This window comes from Neltuma alba, unplaced genomic scaffold (genome assembly GCF_004799145.2).
Source record: "Neltuma alba isolate B1F8T4 unplaced genomic scaffold, ASM479914v2 tig00012255_pilon, whole genome shotgun sequence".
Lineage (NCBI taxonomy): Eukaryota > Viridiplantae > Streptophyta > Magnoliopsida > Fabales > Fabaceae > Neltuma > Neltuma alba.
In genome coordinates this window covers 191,192-208,314 of record NW_021636781.1, presented here as the reverse complement: position 1 = coordinate 208,314, position 17,123 = coordinate 191,192, and the positions used below count along the sequence as shown (strand labels likewise).

The window sequence follows — 17,123 nt, the reverse complement described above, 5'->3', positions numbered from 1 at the left end:
TATGCAAGCAAGTTGAGCTGTGCTGTTTCTTGATCAAGAAGAACAGATCTCTTTCTTCGCTGAAAGCGTGTGAAATGAATTCAATTCAATTTTTATTTTTGTCGGCTTTTGTTCTAACACTGTTTAAAATTGAAAATCTTATCTTTGAATAATGTCAATCTTACACAACCTCTACACATTAGCAAAATAACCTTCAAAATTTGTACTCAAAGTGATTCACAAAAAACAAAAAAGACAAAGTGTTCAAATACCCCGAAAGTATCCACGAAGGAGCACCCAACACCTGAAAGGCTTTTTTTTACTCTTAAATGCCCTAGAAGTTTTATTTCATATTATTTCTACCCCACACCATTATTCACTACTAAATGTGACCATTAAAGACAGTCAAACTTAACGACAGATAACGATCAAAATATATTTGTTGTGAAAATAAACTTGCAGGGCATATAAGAGCAAAAAACACTTCCAGGTGTTAGGTGCTCCTTCGTGGATACTTTCAGGGTACCTAAGCACTTTATCCCAAAACAAAATAACGTTATGTCCCAGAAAACAAACAAAGTAACGTGCTCATATAGTGTTGTAAATGACATTTTTCTTCCTCTCGTGCTTCTCACTCAGTTGAAATTTCTATCTTTACTATTGATTCAGGACTTTCAAATTGCTGGTAAACATCTCGACATATCAGAATTTATAGCACCTTTGCAAGAAGACACAAATTATAAAAATAGTTACGACACAGATATTTTCAATTATTGTGTCGATGTGTTCAGCTTCAGCAGGCTGAATATTGCAACATTGAGAGGCTTCAGAAAAACTTAGTACGTATCTTAAGAAAGAATGTCAAGAAAAGAAAAACCAGAATAGCGAAAGATTGAGATAGACTGATAGAGTATTTCAGTTTATATCAAAAGACAACTGGATTATTGCTTTCCATGTACAAATGTCTCTGAGAAGCTAAATTCTGTACAAATCTAGAAATTTACAGTAAATTGAAGCCATCAAATTGCAAAACTAATGACTGAGAATATTTAAGAGGGCAACTCTAGTTTTGATAAATCTCCTAAAAAGAGTTTCTAGACCTTCCACAAAGTCTTGAATCATTGTCTCCAGAATTTCCAACTGGTTCAGCAAATGATCAATATCCTCTGACTTGCCTGAACTGTGAAATGCAAAAGACTGCAATGTTGCATCTACTATGGCAAACTCATTCTCGTCCGCTTCTTGTGTGCATGAAACCCTTTTATTGTGCATTAACTTGGAAACCAAAGACCAATTGCCTGACTTTGATTGTGTTGGTCCACAGATAAAACATAACAGTGACTCCAAAATATGAAGAGTGACTACTTCCACATCTTTAAATAGGCTCACCAATTCACCACTCTGATGACCCTTGTGTGTAGAAGAGAACTTGCATTTATTTGAAGCACTCTTCAGATTTCCCAAAGCTTTGGCGATAGCCTTTTTCACTACCTTCCTAGAGGTCAAGTATTTTCTGACCTCCATTTCACCTCCTCTTTTTCTCCTCATAATTAATTGAACTTCCCTTGCACTTTCCTTTGTGTGCAAAAGCGCATCCTTTGCAGCTGTGCATGCATCTAGCAGCCGAAGAGATCCATCCAATAGCTCATCTCGGCACTCATGGTCAAGAACTTTGCAAGTATCAGAAAGTTGAACCAGTTTTTCAACAGCATCATGCAAATCCTGAAGCTCACTTAGTTTGTGGCTGAATGATGAGGATGATGATGAAGAGGAAGCTGCATCTAAAGCCTCTAATGTGGCTAAGTAATCATTGCACTTTAGAATTAGAGGGTGTGGTTTAGAGGGCAAGCTGGTTGAGCGAACATGGTTACAATAGGAGTTTGGGTTGAAGAAAGAAGCTGCCATTTTCTTCAAGAGAAGAGGAGAAGCCTTGAGGTTGAATATGCACAATTGACTCTATGATTCAATATATATTAGAGTTTGGGAGATAAACAAAAGGAATCTAATCGAAACTCATATCAGTGAGCGCTTGCTGATTTAGATTCAGATCCAACATTATCTCAGAAATATTAATGCAGTGACTCTGGTAAATAACACTACAGCTCAGATTTTATTTCTTTAATCCCACTTATGAAAATTATATTTTTATCTTCATTTAATCCAGATCATTAGTGACCTTGTCATTTCTTGCTTCATTTCTGGTCAAGGTCATGCTTATATAAATTAATCTTCTGCAAGTAGAGGTTTCATATAAGTGGGCTTATCTGCTGCACGAGTGGACACAAAATCATAACTACTATACTGAGTATGGACTGACTTATTGGCTTTCACCTAACTAGAAAGAAAACTAACCAGCACGTGTTAAATTGCACATTCATAGGATATAAATTACTCCTCTACTGTTCCTTTTCATTACTTTCAGAAGCAGGTTGACCAATAAAATTAAGAGACCATTCTCCTCTCTAAGTCAAATTAATCCCAAGATGATTCATTTTGTCTTTCAATTAGCAAGGAACAAAAAATGGAGAAATGAGATTTCCAAGGCTGGAAAGAAGAAAGACTATCAAATAGCAATAACGAGATGACAAGATAACATATACTTAGTAAAAGAAATGTATTATTAATCACATTCATGTACAAGTATGAGACACTCATAAGGGAAAATTGAATTTGAGTGTCCAAGATTATACTATATATTTTGTGGAACTAGTTGTTGAAGATGTTGAGAATGGAAACTCTGGTTTTGATAAGTTTCCTTGAAAGGCATTCAATTCCTATTTCTAGATCTTCAATGCACGTTTCCAAATTTTCCAAATCGCCTTGAAAATTTTCTGTGAACGCATGCTTTTGACCCATAAGAGACTTCAAAGCTGCATCTACCTTCTTAAATTCATTGGTGACCATTTCTTGAGAGTCACATGCAACTCTTTTTGGCTGCATCAACTTGGAGATTGCTGACCATCTCCACTGTTTTGATTGGCCCTTTGTATCGGAGATGAAGGACATCAAAGTTTCTAATGTGCTCAAGGTGACAGCTTCTGCTTCTTTTAGCATGCTAAGTGTGTCATTTTCTTTGTTTGAAGAAGAAACTATGAGCTCCATTTTTCTTCCTTTGAAACTTCCCAAGACCTTAAAAATGGCATTCTTCATCTTCTTCCTAGAAGCCAAGTATTCGCCAACCTCAATGGCGAGTCCATTTTTGGCACCTCTCCTTCTGCGGATGATTGACTGAAGCTCTTGCAAGCTTTCCTTTGATTGAAGAAGGAAATCTTTGGCAATGCTACATACATCCAAGAGCCTTAGAGATCCATCAAGTAGATCATCAACGCCTTTGTTGCTGAACTCTCTTGCAAAGTCTTGTTGGGTGATTGGCAATTGAAGCACCTTATCAATGCAGTCATGTAAATCCTGCAAGCCACTGAGTTTGAGGCTTTGAGATGAAGAAGCAGATTCAGAAGATTTCAATCGGTTAAGATGCTCCTCAAACTGTGATACAAGAGGGTGAGGTGCAGAAGGCAAAGTGTTAGATCGTATATGCAGAGAACTCTTTAAGCTTGAATCAGAGGCTGCCATTTTATCTTCTCAGAAAACAGAGGCTTCAAGATGATGCATATACAATTTGTTCTGAAACTCTTGCGTGTTTCATTGGTAGGCATCTTCTCCTTATATATCCAAGGATAAGATGGAGAAGAAAAGAATTTTTTTTTCCCCCCAAAATGTCACGTAGGGGGCATGCAATGATATCTTCTGGATATGATTCTTACAGTTGCCTTTACAATGTTTGCCGAATGCTCCCCATACCCCAGATTTGCCAACTCATTGCTTAGTTTTTGAATTGGAGTGGGCATCAAAATTTGATCTTTTGTCTGTGAGACGATTTGTTTCTGTCTTAATATAATCTCTGTTCTATGAACTCGTATGCCTAGAAGATGCATACAGCTGTAGTTTACAGGAAACTGGAATCAAACTTTGGTGTATGGATGGCTCTGTTTATGAAGTTTTCTCAATTCATTGTCCATTACCGAAGGAACAATGAATCTCCAAGATGAGTTGAATGAATAATAAAAAAAACAAACTGGAGCTGGCTCTGTTAGGTGATCTGCTTCAATGGAAGCTCTTCTGATGAGACATAGCCATTAAAATATAGAGATAAAGCAATAAAAAACCATAAAGGGATGTCAACTTGAAAACTGAACATGTCCCAATTCTGTTATTTTGAAGGTAATGAGACAAACAATCAGAGGATGACGTGTTAATGTCGGACCCATTCTGCTCTTCATCCATCTCATGGCTCTATTCCAAAAATATATTAGCTGATTTCAAATGCTTGCTGCTGATGGTAACTGCAAGACCAATGTCAAATTTTCCTGGTTCCAACTTCCAGGATAAAAACTGAAATTACTTATGATGAAACAGTGAGTGAATTAAGAAGCCAACTTCATCTGATGAAGATGGTAATGGCTCAGATTTAGACAAACGAAAAATCCATGATCGAGGAGAAGTGGAAGAAATAGACCAACATTTAAGAGAACAAGATGCAGCAAACTATCTTCGAATCTTCAAAGACTATGAAGAGGCAACTTGAAGATACCTTGAGACAGGTCACAGAATTAATGCTAGATTGCTAACTTGAGAGAATATTTTTGGCAGTAAAAATAAGCCTAGAGGGAGAGGACATTCATATTTGACAAACTATAGAGTCCTCGTATTCCTTTCCATTCTTTTTTCTTTTTCTTTTTCTTTTTCTTTTTTTAAGAAAAAAAAATTTCCCTGGGATTTTACTGCTTTCTGTTGCTCACCAAAGACTACCTAATGTAGGTTCAGATCTTCACATAATCTCAGAAATGTTGATACAATATATCTTTAGGAACATCCAACTCAGAATCTCTTATTTTTATTGAACCCCACGCTTGCAATAATCATACTTCTGTGTCCCTTAACGTAGGATGTCGAAAGTTGACCAAAGAAAATGACTTGCTTATTGGTTTGTCCATGTATGTTCAAACAACCACCGCGTTGTTTTCATTTATAAAAATGAGATAATTACTCTTACATGTGAAAGCAACAAAATTTTGTCTGGATGCTTTGATTGGAGTTGGCATGAATGATAGAAGCACGAGTGGGTTTTACTAAAAAATATGGCTGCCACTTATTATCTTCCTGCTACTGTGTTTGTGACAGAAATAAAACCGTGTCTGTAAAATAAAACCAGATAAGCAATTGTATTATATTTGCAGACTGATTAAATAAAGAGATAGCGTCTATTTCTCATTTTTCAAAGTTGTTCCGAATTTTCAAGTCAAAATAATTATACTCATGTTCTTAAACAGAGAACAAAAAGTGGAAAACTTGTTTTTTTGTTTTTTTCAGGATAGAAGGAAGACAGATGATCAAATAAAAATGTTATGATCCCAAGATGATATATATTCAGTAACAAAATAGCATTTATAATTACAATAATGTACAAGCATGGGACACCCATGGGGAAAATTGAATTTGAGTGTCCTAAGTTGTCCTAATTCAAGTTATTGAAGATGTTGAGAAGGGAAACTCTTGTTTTGATTAGTTTCCTCGAGAGACTCTCAACTCCTGCTTCTAGATCGTCAATGCAAATCTCCAGATTTCCCATGTAGACCTGAAAATTCTCACTAATTGCAAGTTTGTGACTTGTGAGAGATTTCAAAACTGCGTCAATCATCTCAAATTCGTTTGATTCTGATTTTTCAGAACAAGCTATTCTTTTTGGTTGAATCAACCTGGAGATTGCTGACCATCTTGTTTGATTTAACTGTCCCTTGGGATCACAGATAAAGGACAACAAAGAACCAAATGTGCTCACAGTGACTGCTTCTGCTTCTTTCAAGATGCTAAGAATGCCACTTTCTCTGTTTGCAGAAAACTCATTTGTCATTCCTTCGAAATTTCTCAGGGCCTTTTGTATCGCCTTCTTCATGCTCTTCCTTGAAGTCAAGTATTTTACAGCCCTGATTTCTTTGCCTTTCCTCCTGCGAATTACTGGGTGAAGTTCAAGCATGCTTTCTTTTGATTGTAGTAAGCAATCTTTGGCAGTAGTACAGATATCCAAGATTCTCAGAGACCTGTCAAGTAGTTCATCAACCCATTTTTCACTGCCTTCTCTTGCAATGCTTTGTTGGTTGATTGACAACTGGAGCAAATTATCAACGCAGTCATACAAATCCTGCAAACCACTAAGTTTCTGGCTTAGAGAGAAGAAGAAGAAGCAGATTCAGAAGACTTCAATCTGTCAAGATGCTCCTCAAATTGTGATACAAGAGGGTGAGTTGCAGAAGGCAGGCTGTTAGAACGGATGTGAAGAGAGTTTTTCTGTTTAACTCAAAGACTGCCATTTCTTCTCTGGAAACAAAAGGCTAGGAGATGATATATGCAATTTTCTTTTTTTGTAAACTCTTTGGGTTTCCATGCTTAACATCTTCACCTTATATAGCCAACCAAAAGAGAGGGACAGGAAGAATATCTTTGTTTTCACATGTCACAAAATGAGCATGCAAAATGATACGATCCAGATGTGATTCTTTGATCTTCCATTGCATTGTTTGCTGAATGCTGCCCACACACCAAGCCTCCCAACTAATTCATCAGTTTTTGATTTGGGAATCACAAGAATACATGTGCCACGGATGTGATTCCCTTGTACTGTGTCCTCCAGCTTAACATTCTGCAGATACAACTCAAACTATGTTCCAACAAGAGACAAACCATTGAAGTGAGCATCATTCGTGGATGCTTTGTCTGTGGGAGATGTTTCTGTGAACTTGCAGGGCTAGAAGCGACTACATATCGATCAAGGGTCAGGCAGATACGGATGAGATGTTTCTACAGGTTTTCCGATTCAATGTTCATTATGTTGGGAACAATGAATCAATAAAACGATTTGAAAATAAACAAGTATTTGGCATTCTTCGCTGTTCTCTGAACATGGAATCTCCCTATAAAAATTTAAAATGGCACGACCTAGCCATTTAATAATGAAGGAGGAATAAAAATATATTAATACATTAATTCATAAAAAAATCACAAAAAACGTGTGAAATTGAGGAAAAGGACTAGTGCCACTATTGTTAATTTTGAAGCTAATACCAAAAGAGAATATACTTAGAGGACGCCGTGTTTATGTTACAGATGGCATGCCGGTAAGGCTTCTGTATCTGAGATACTGTGATCTCTCTCCTGTCTCCTCTTTTTGACTTGAAATTTCTTATGAATGTTTTAATTCCGTTTGACCTCATCCTTCATTGTTTATTCTCTCTGGCTGTGACAGAAATGAAACCGTGTATGCAAAGTAAACCCAGATATTTTTACAGGTTAGTCAATAAAATAACAAGAGATTAACCTACTTTCTAGTTCGAATTTTCCAACGTTGCTTTGCATTTCAAACTGGGAAACAGTTATAGAACTATTAACAGAGGGGAGAAACGAAAAATGTGCAGGGTTGAGACGAAGACAGATGATCAAATCATTAAATAACTAAAATGTAATGCCAAGAAAAATATACATTCAGTATGAGACACTCATGGAAAACTTATAGTTCTTCACGTGTTTCAATTATCCATTTAGTCTCTAGAATTTAATCTTTATCAATCAAATCTCTAACGTTTATTAGTTCTCCTTCAGATAGTTTGGAGTCCTATGAAAATGTACAAAAAATGTTGTAAAAAAAAACTCCATTAAATTACTCAATTACTCTTGTAATTAACAATATATCTAAAAATCAGGTTATTGATAAAGTACAATGATGATGTACAATCCATACAGTTGATCCCATTTAATGGGACAAACTTAATTGTCCAAGAGTGATATTACTCTCGCATATAAACTGGTTCTGTGTTGTTTCTCTAATATATTATCCTCAAGTGTAAACCAGTTTGTGTTTGTTTCTCTAATACATTACACTCAGACCCTTCATGCCTCCAAACCCATTTGAAGTCATTAGTTTTATAGATGTAGCAGAGACAACCATAAGGAATAAAATACAAAACACTTGCAAAAGAGGATGGGACAGATGATAATATGCTTCCATATGAATATTTGAATATATGAATTAACCATATTACCATTCATAAATCACCAATATAATCAATATCCGCAGAGAAAACTTGGCTTTGATCAAATATTCAGTTTGTATTTGTTTCTCTAATACATTACTCTCAAAACCTACATGTCTCCAAATCCATCTGGAGAAACTACTTTACAGATGTTGCAGAGACAACCACAGGTAATAAAATAGAAATGGCTGCAGAAGTGGGTGGGACAGCTGATAGTATGCTTCCATGTTAATATTTAATAGATACATGCTGAATTGGAGACTGGAGCACTTCATAACTACATCACCATTCATAAATCATTAATATAATCAATACCTGCACATAAGACTTGGACTTAATTAGTTCTGTGAGAAGGCAACTTCGTAGATGAAGAATGTCAGCTTCAAGTTTTTTAGTGGTAAAGTCCCTGACCTGTGTCAAGATGGGGAGACAAGGCAACTCAGAAGGATTCCATACTTGCCACATGCCATATTTCAGAAAACCGCGTGATTTCAAAGCCCAAAACTTACTGACGCATTATACTGCACAAAAAAAATAAGACAGTTATTACATTTGAGGGGGAAAAAAATGTTCTTTTAGTATAACGGCAGAAACTCAAGAGTTTAATGCTCATCTTCTATTTTATGATGTGTACATTGAGTCTATCTGAAAATCTCACATTTAATGCAGGGCACATGCCCACACGTGCAGTATATGAGTCCCATTTAATGTCAGATGAACTATCTGTTAGGAAAAGACAACTTTCATATGCATATACTGCAGTGATCAGAGAGCTGTCAATGTCACTCGTGTGCTGAATAAAATAAAATTAGATTTATGATACGTGTGGCTCTGAACTTTTGAGAACTGAAGGGTCCGAGTTGGGGTGCCTCTGCAAGAGACAATTGCCTAAGCAAATGTGACAGCAAGTTTGGATCTGAATCTAAATCAGTTAGGCCTTTGATATGTGCAAGGATCAGATCGTTCTTGTCTCCTCATACCCACAATATATATTGAACTCCTTTCATAGAGAGGAAGGCAGATCCGTGGATTCAATCCTGCCTTCAATCTCAAAGTTTTTCTCTTCTTTCTCTCTTCTCTTGTGAAGAAATGGCAGCCTCTGATAATCATAATCGATCAAACAGCTTACCCTCCAAACCCCACCCTCTCATTCTACAATGCAACGAACATTTGAGCAGATTAGAGGCTTCTACTGCTACAACTTCATCTTCTTCTTCTTCATCATCTTCCTTATTGAGCCACAAACTAAGTGACCTTCAGGATTTGCATGAAACTGTTGAAAAAATAGTTCAACTTTCCCTTACCCGAGAAGTTCTTGTCCAAGAGAGTCAAGAAAATTGGGTGGAGAAGCTCTTGGATGGATCTCTCAGGCTCCTGGACGCGTGCACTGCAGCCAAAGATGCATTATTGCATACAAAGGAGTGTGCAAGGGAAGTTCAATCAGTCATGAGAAGAAAAAGAAGAGGTGAAGTGGAGGTGACAGTGGAGGTCAGAAAATACTTGACCTCTAGGAAGGTAGTCAAAAAGGCAATATCAAAGGCCTTGGGAAATTTGAAGAATGCTTCAAATAAGTACAAGTTTTCTCCTTTCCACAAGGGTCACCAAACTCCAGCATTGGTGAGCCTATTCAAAGATGTGGAGATGGTCACTCTTCAGATTTTGGAGTCATTATTGAGTTTTATCTCTGCATCAACACTATCAAAGCCAAGCAATTGGTCATTGGTTTCCAAGCTAATGCTTAATAAAAGGGTTCTTGTACACGAGATGCAAATGAGAATGAATTTGCCAAAGTAGATTCTGCATTGCAAGCCTTTGTGTTTCACACAATAAGCAACTCAGAGAATACTGATCATTTGCAGAACCAGTTGGAAAATTTGGAGCCAGTGATTCAAGACTTTGTGGAAGGACTTGAAACCCTTTTTAGGAGGTTTATCAAAACTAGAGTTGCCCTCCTTAACATTGTCAATCACTAGTTATGCCTATTTGTCACATAAAGCTTTGTAATTAACTTTTCACTTGCACTTGTACATGAAATAACACCAAAGTTATTATCTTTTTGCATAAATTCAATACTTTTACTGTACTTTTTCTGTTATGTAGTTTCCTGTTCTTTGAATTATTGTTATTGATCATCTCTCTTTCTGAACATTTACTTTTGTCCTATGTCACTGAGTTTGTCAATTTGATGATATTTGTTTGAAAACTGACTTCATGTCCTACACAGGAATTTACTATGAGACTGACACACCACATGCCCCAAGCTCAATGTAATACAAAAATTTTAAAAGATTCTTTCAAATTATATGATGTAGATGAAAATTAATTTATTGATTCCCGAACTTGTTTTTATGAATTATGAATCTCTGAGGTCACTGTAGTGAAGACTATAAACACTGTAAAAATGCAATTTACAATCTCCATGTCAATAAATGACAATTATATTTTATATTTTAACTACAAATAAATGGATTTGTCACAGTAATAGCAAATAGAAAGATAAACACTCCTCACATCCTTAATGTAGGACCTATTTAACTAATTTGATTAGATTAAGAAGATTAGTTAAATGAATTGATCATAATAACTACAACATAGTTCTTTTAAAACACCATTATTTAGGATAATCTTTGATTTTAACCATTGTTGTAAAAGAAAAACCCAACAGCTTGTTGAGAGAATATTAATAAGGACAGTTTGGGGGTGATAAACATGAGAGATAAGTTTTACATTTAGCACTGAAGCCAACTCTCCAAATATTGTTGGGAAAAAAAATGGAGAGAAAATTAATTTTTCAAAAAATATTCTTGAAAATCAATTTAAATAGTTATAACAAAAAATTTTCTTTTTAAATGAAGTTAAAATCTGGAAAATGGTTTTAAGCAAATCTAGTATGGGTTTGATGTGGGAAAAAATTAAATACATGCCATAGACTTATTTTACTTACCCCAAATCAACAACGGCACAAAGAAAATAAATGAAAAAAGAATAGAGAATAAATTTAAAAAAAATTACCGAGGGAGATTTGATTTAGAGATGAAACCTTGGGACCTGTATACCTTGTGAAATTTTCAATATTCACGTAATTCACAAAGTAAAAATTGTTCTGTTTCTGTTGTGCATTTTAACATTTAAACCTGTTCGAGGGGGCAAAAAAAAAAAGGAAGAAGAGATAAAAAACGGAATCAGTGGCCAAAAAAAAAAAAAAACACACACACGCACACTTTTGTATGGTTTTAGTTACGCGGTTCTAAGAAAGCTTACCAATCTTGATCCAGATCCCAATAATGTCAGAAATATTAATACTGTCTCATAACAAAGGAACACTACAGCCCAGAATTCCATTTTTTTTCCTTCATACTTGCTATTATCTTATCTGTGTGCTATGTATATGCAAGACAGCAAGAGTAAAATTTCATGTCTTTCTCTGTTTAACGTACAAATAAAATTGCCCCTAGCAGATTGAAAATCCATATAATTTCATATGATGATCTGCACCACGTGTTGCCAAATAATCTTTGGCCTTATTACATATAAACTACAAGTTAGTTGCCCATTGACTTATAAACAAACGCAACAAACTGCACAATGTTCAAAGCAATTGTATCATATTATATTTGAACCAATTGGTTGTCCATGTGTTGGCAATAAAAGTTTATGTGGATGCTTCGATTCCATTTGATTTGAATTGAATGATTGAATCCCATGTGTTTCTGTGTTTAAATAAATCCATAGTATATTTACAGGGTGACCAAGAAAATTAACAAGCGGTTATTCTGATTTTCACTGACAGGGAACAAAAATGGAGAACTAATATTTGCAAGGTTGGAAAGAAGAAAAGCTATAACGCGATGCCAAGAGAATATATATTCAGTAAGAGAATAGTATTTTTCATCACATTCATGTACAAGTATGAGACACTCATGGGGAAAAATTGAATTTGAGTGTCCAAGGTTATCCTAAATGTTTTGTGTAACTAGTTGTTGAAGATGTTGAGAAGGGAAACTCTGGTTCTGATAAGTTTCCTTGAAAGGCATTCGACTGCTATTTCAAGATCTTGAATGCACATCTCCAGATTTTCTAAATCGCTTTGAAAATTGTCTACGGATGCATGTTTTTGACTGGTGAGAGACTTCAAAGCTGCATCTACCTTCTCAAATTCATTTGTGCCAATTTCTTGAGAATCACAAGATACTCTTTTTGGCTTCATCAACTTGGAAATTGCAGACCATCTGCTTTGTTTTAATTGTCCCTTTGGATCAGAGATGAAGTACAATAAAGACTCTAATGTGCTCCCATTGACTGCTTCTGCTTCTTTCAACATGCTAAACATGTCATTCTCTTTGTTTGCAGAAGAAACTATGAGGTCATTTCTTATTCCTTTGATATTTCCTAAGGCCTTTCGAATCGCTTTCTTCACATTCTTCCTTGAAGCCAAATAGTTTCCACCCCCAGCTGTGAATGCAGCTTCAGCTCCTTTTCTTCTAATGGCTGACTGAACTTCACATACGGACTCCTTGGATTGCAAAAGACAATCTTTAGCAGTACTACAGATATCCAAGAGTCTTAAAGACCCATCTAGTAGTTCATCAACCCACTTTTGGCTACAAGCTTGGGCGAAGACTTGTTGGGTGGTGGACAATTGAAGCAGCTCATTAGTGCTGTCCTGCAAATCCTGCAAGCCACTGAGTCTGTGGCTTAAAGAAGATGAAGAAGAGGCTGAATCAGAAGACTTCAATCTGTTTAGGTGCTCCTCAAATTGTGATACAAGCGGGTGAGGTCCTGTGGGAAAACTACTAGAGCGCATATGCAAAGAGATCTTTGGGTTTGATTCAATGGCTGCCATTTTCTTTTCTTAGAAAACAGAAGGCTTGGAGATGAGAAATGCAATTTCTTCTAAACTCGTGAGTTTCTTCAGCGGTGTGCATCTTCTTCTTATATAGCCAAAGAATAGAGGGAGACAAGAAGAATATTTTTATTTCTTCATGTCACAAAGTGAGCATGCAATAATATTATATTAACATGATTTTTTGTGCTCCCCGCACAGCAAACTCACCAACTCATTCATCAGTTTTTGTTTGGGAATCATAGGAATCCATGTGCTGTAGATGGATTCCCTGGCAAAGTCTCCTCCATCTCAACTAAAACTGTAAGTTCGAACAAGGCATATCATTGGAGTGAGCATCAAATATGGATCTTTTGTCTGTAGGAGGGGTTGTTTAAATCATTAAATAATCTGTATTTAATGAACTTGAATGCATAGCAGTGCCAACAACTATGGTTTTTTTTTTAAAAAAAAAAAAAGGAATCTCTTCATCTTCAAAGATTATGGTCATATATGGATGACGATATTTATAGATGTTCCCCATTTCAGTGTCCTTTAATTAAAATTGATGGTCATAAACAGGAAGCTGGCACTGCTGTATGTTCTGCTGAAATGGAACATAAGCATTACAATATATGGTTAAGAAATTGAAAAATAAAACTCATAAAGCATGTAAATCACTGAAAAACGACAACTTCCAGTGTTGTTTATCATGACGCTAGAAATAATAGAGACAAATCATCACATGCCAACATGTCATCTTACAGGTCTATTAAAAAAAAAATTAACCGGGTCGGGGGATTGAGGAAGGAGGAAAAATACACAAGCACTATAAAGAGCAATGAAAACATCAAACTTCATGTGACAGGTCCCATGAGACAGAAGAGAGACTGCAAGAAGAAAGCAATGCTTACCCTTGACCTTCACACATTTTCATGTTTCTAATGGCACGCCTGCAAGGGCTGTAAGTGCAATTGCTTTAGCTTTTTGTCCAGATTCTAAAATGCTTCAGCCTTTTAAGAACTACTTTGATTTCTCTGTTTTGGGTTCTAATCATCCATTTGCTGATATAAGCTGGGTAGTTTGTAATAGAGGAGAAAACTAGAGGGTATTCAGCACTGCGAAAATTTGGAATTTTTCCTTATTCCCTTTCGTATATAATCAGGAAGGGGGCTTTAATTAGGCAAAGTAATCTCTTATGTCCTGCGTCTCCTTTATGTTTGTGAATTTGCCATTCCTCATAGTTCATGTCTCCTAATGCATTTCATGAACATGGGAACCGGGAAGAGACATCAGTCTGAAAACATAGGTATAACCTTCCTTGATACCGCCTTCTAAGTCCAGAGAGCCATGCAATCATAAAGAACAGCTCAGGAACAATTCTGAAACTCCAGTTGCTGATAGTGATAGAGTGGATGTCCTAGTGAAGAAAGATTGTGTGTTCAATGAGAAGTATAAGAGAATGAGATGTAGCCAGGACATGAAAGCTGACTCAAATATCAATGCTGCAGAGCTGATTCATATAAAATCCTTCAGAAAGGGTTCAAGACAACTACTTGAAGAGAAGGGAGGAGTTTTTAACTACACAAAGCACGTGTAGAAGATGAATTATAGATTCAAAGGTTTTAAGTTTGCAGAAGAAGATATCATGAGTTTAGAAACCCCACACACACATGTCAGAGGAGAACAAGGAGGCTCATTACAATGAAAAGGCATTCACAATGCCAAAAAGCTTATGATCAAGAAGCTGCAACAAGGCCATCGACGAGAATAACAGACTTTCTCCAAAAGTCTGCAGCATTATCGAACAAGGGACATGGGAAAGGAATATCAAATTGGGTGGAAAACTAGGACACCATGCTAGAGTCCTCATGTGTTTTGGAGCACTGCACATTAGAGAAGACTAAAGGGCAGCCTAATGCACAGGGCTTATTAGGAACCATTATGGATATTTATAAAAAGAAGCTATAAACCAAGCTAGGCAAGGGAAAAATGGAGTTAAGTCTGAGAATGGAAGTGTGCTTGTTGTTCCCTGGAGGTTGTTACATTTGCTGCTATGCTTTCAAGTGGAAACTCATTGTTTTACAGCCAAGAGTATACAAGTGAATGCAAACAGGGCAGGGTTGAGTTTTGACTTTAAGGATGTTGGAGACTATATATTGCATTGTCTTAGTTCATGTGAGGCCTACTACTTAAACCAGTAGTAGTTGCTTCATATTAAAACGTATCAAACGGGAGGAATGGAGGATGATAACTTCAACTTAAGGGCTTGTTCTTCTGAAAATAGAAATGCAGTGCTTTGCAATCAACTGGAGAAGCAAGAGGGACAACAAAATTAATAAAATCCAAGAATTTGAAGAATGAATCGAGTTTTTGCTCAGGCGTTTGATATATCCAAAATTCAATGCACGTTCGTTGCTGCGGTATCATAGTTTTAAGACATGAAGTAAGGAATTTAGCATAATTTCACTCGGTTTGAAATTATGATCAAACTAAAAATAAAGAGTATGAGTCGTAGTTATTTTGTGCAATAAACAATTCCACTAACATATATATCTACCTTGGAGTTTACATTTGTGCATATATATTACGTACAACAGAAGGGTGACTTGGCTTGCTCAGAAGTTGAAAAAGAAACTGAGTTTACTATTTGATAAAGCGCTTCAATCCTTTGGATCTTCTCATTTGTATATTGAAATGCAAATTTGGATCCTTGAAAATTGAACACATGAAGTTGGTGAAGCTCAAGGCAAAATACTAGTAATTTATGTTTATATATATATATATATATTATTTTTTGTATATATATAAAACAACAAAATCTAAATTGAATTTAAAGTAGCGGTCTTAAAATGTTGATAAAATTAATAAAATCCAAGAATTGAAGAATGAATCGAGTTTTTGCTCAGGCGTTTGATATATCAATTCAATGCACGTTCGTTGCTGCTGCGGTATCATAGTTTTAAGACATGAAGTAAGGAATTTAGCATAATTTCACTCGGTTTGAAATTATGATCAAACTAAAAATAAAAGAGTATGAGTCGTAGTTATTTTGTGCAATAAACAATTCCACTAACATATATATCTACCTTGGAGTTTACATTTGTGCATATATATTACGTACAACAGAAGGGTGACTTGGCTTGCTCAGAAGTTGAAAAAGAAACTGAGTTTACTATTTGATAAAGCGCTTCAATCCTTTGGATCTTCTCATTTGTATATTGAAATGCAAATTTGGATCCTTGAAAATTGAACACATGAAGTTGGTGAAGCTCAAGGCAAAATACTAGTAATTTATGTTTATATATATATATAATAATATTATTTTTTGTATATATAAAAACAACAAAATCTAAATTGAATTTAAAGTAGCGGTCTTAAAATGTTGATATTAAATCAATTCGGTACAAATAGGTAAATAAATATACACTACTAAAAAGATGCTTCAATTAGATTAACTTATTATAAATAATCGGACTCTAGGTGGTAGTAAATTTTCTTAAAATTAGAGGTGAGTTGTTTTGAAAAAGCACTACAGCTAATTATAAAATGCTATAAATAAGTCAGGAATATAGATTTTCTTAGGCAATCTGAGTTGCACAAAAAGCAATCCAAATATGAACATGAACAGGCCTTTTCTTTTATCCAGAATCATTAACTCATGGGCTAAACAGGGTCACCATTTAAATTTGCTCAGTTACTTGTTTTTTTAATTAAATGAACTTAATGATGTCACCATCTTTTATTAAATAAAATTAATGATGTCCACAGTAAGGAATTGAAAATAGTGGTGGCAGCGCGGCATCAGTTTTCCCCGTGTAAACATGCTTTTTTTTTTTTTGGGCCTGACAACCGTGTACACATGGTAAGTGACCATTTCTCAATTAATTATGTCAATTAAGGAATTAACAAAAGGGTCGTAATGATTGGCAAAAAGAAAGAAAAAAGTAGTAATGTACTAATGTAGTTTTTTTTTTTTTATATAAAAGTTAGGTGAGTTGAATCCTGAGGACTTACCAAAGCTAGGATATGCCTCCAGGCTCAAAAGCACTTATAGAAGTACTTACAAATTGCCTATCAACAAAGTCCTCATATCAGCAACGAGATTTGAACTCACGATCTTATAGGTTATGAACCGACTCCTTACCAATTAGATCAATTCTTATTGGTATGTACTATATAGGTCAACTGCCACAGTTCAATCGATACAATGCGGGTTCAAAAAGCCTATATGCAAG

General features: G+C 35.6%; 4 protein-coding genes and 1 pseudogene across 4 annotated transcripts; 1 reads left to right on the top strand and 4 right to left on the bottom strand.

The window, feature by feature from the left end:
* Positions 1-924: 924 nt before the first annotated feature.
* Positions 925-2,059, bottom strand: LOC114725531 (uncharacterized). Its single transcript, XM_028912052.1, has one exon. The coding sequence runs from the start codon at positions 1,882-1,884 to the stop codon at positions 1,012-1,014; it is 873 nt and encodes a 290-aa protein (XP_028767885.1). The 5' UTR covers positions 1,885-2,059; the 3' UTR covers positions 925-1,011.
* A 331-nt stretch (positions 2,060-2,390) lies between these two features.
* On the bottom strand, positions 2,391-3,980 carry LOC114725532 (uncharacterized). The gene has a single exon (XM_028912053.1). It carries the CDS (start codon positions 3,550-3,552, stop codon positions 2,686-2,688), a length of 867 nt encoding a protein of 288 aa, XP_028767886.1. The 5' UTR covers positions 3,553-3,980; the 3' UTR covers positions 2,391-2,685.
* Positions 3,981-5,494: 1,514 nt separating this feature from the next.
* Positions 5,495-6,244, bottom strand: LOC114725553 (uncharacterized). The gene has a single exon (XM_028912080.1). It carries the CDS (start codon positions 6,011-6,013, stop codon positions 5,495-5,497), a length of 519 nt encoding a protein of 172 aa, XP_028767913.1. The 5' UTR covers positions 6,014-6,244.
* Positions 6,245-9,152: 2,908 nt separating this feature from the next.
* LOC114725552 (uncharacterized) lies at positions 9,153-10,036 on the top strand (annotated as a pseudogene).
* A 2,000-nt stretch (positions 10,037-12,036) lies between these two features.
* LOC114725551 (uncharacterized) lies at positions 12,037-12,906 on the bottom strand. Its single transcript, XM_028912079.1, has one exon. The coding sequence runs from the start codon at positions 12,904-12,906 to the stop codon at positions 12,037-12,039; it is 870 nt and encodes a 289-aa protein (XP_028767912.1).
* Positions 12,907-17,123: the final 4,217 nt, after the last annotated feature.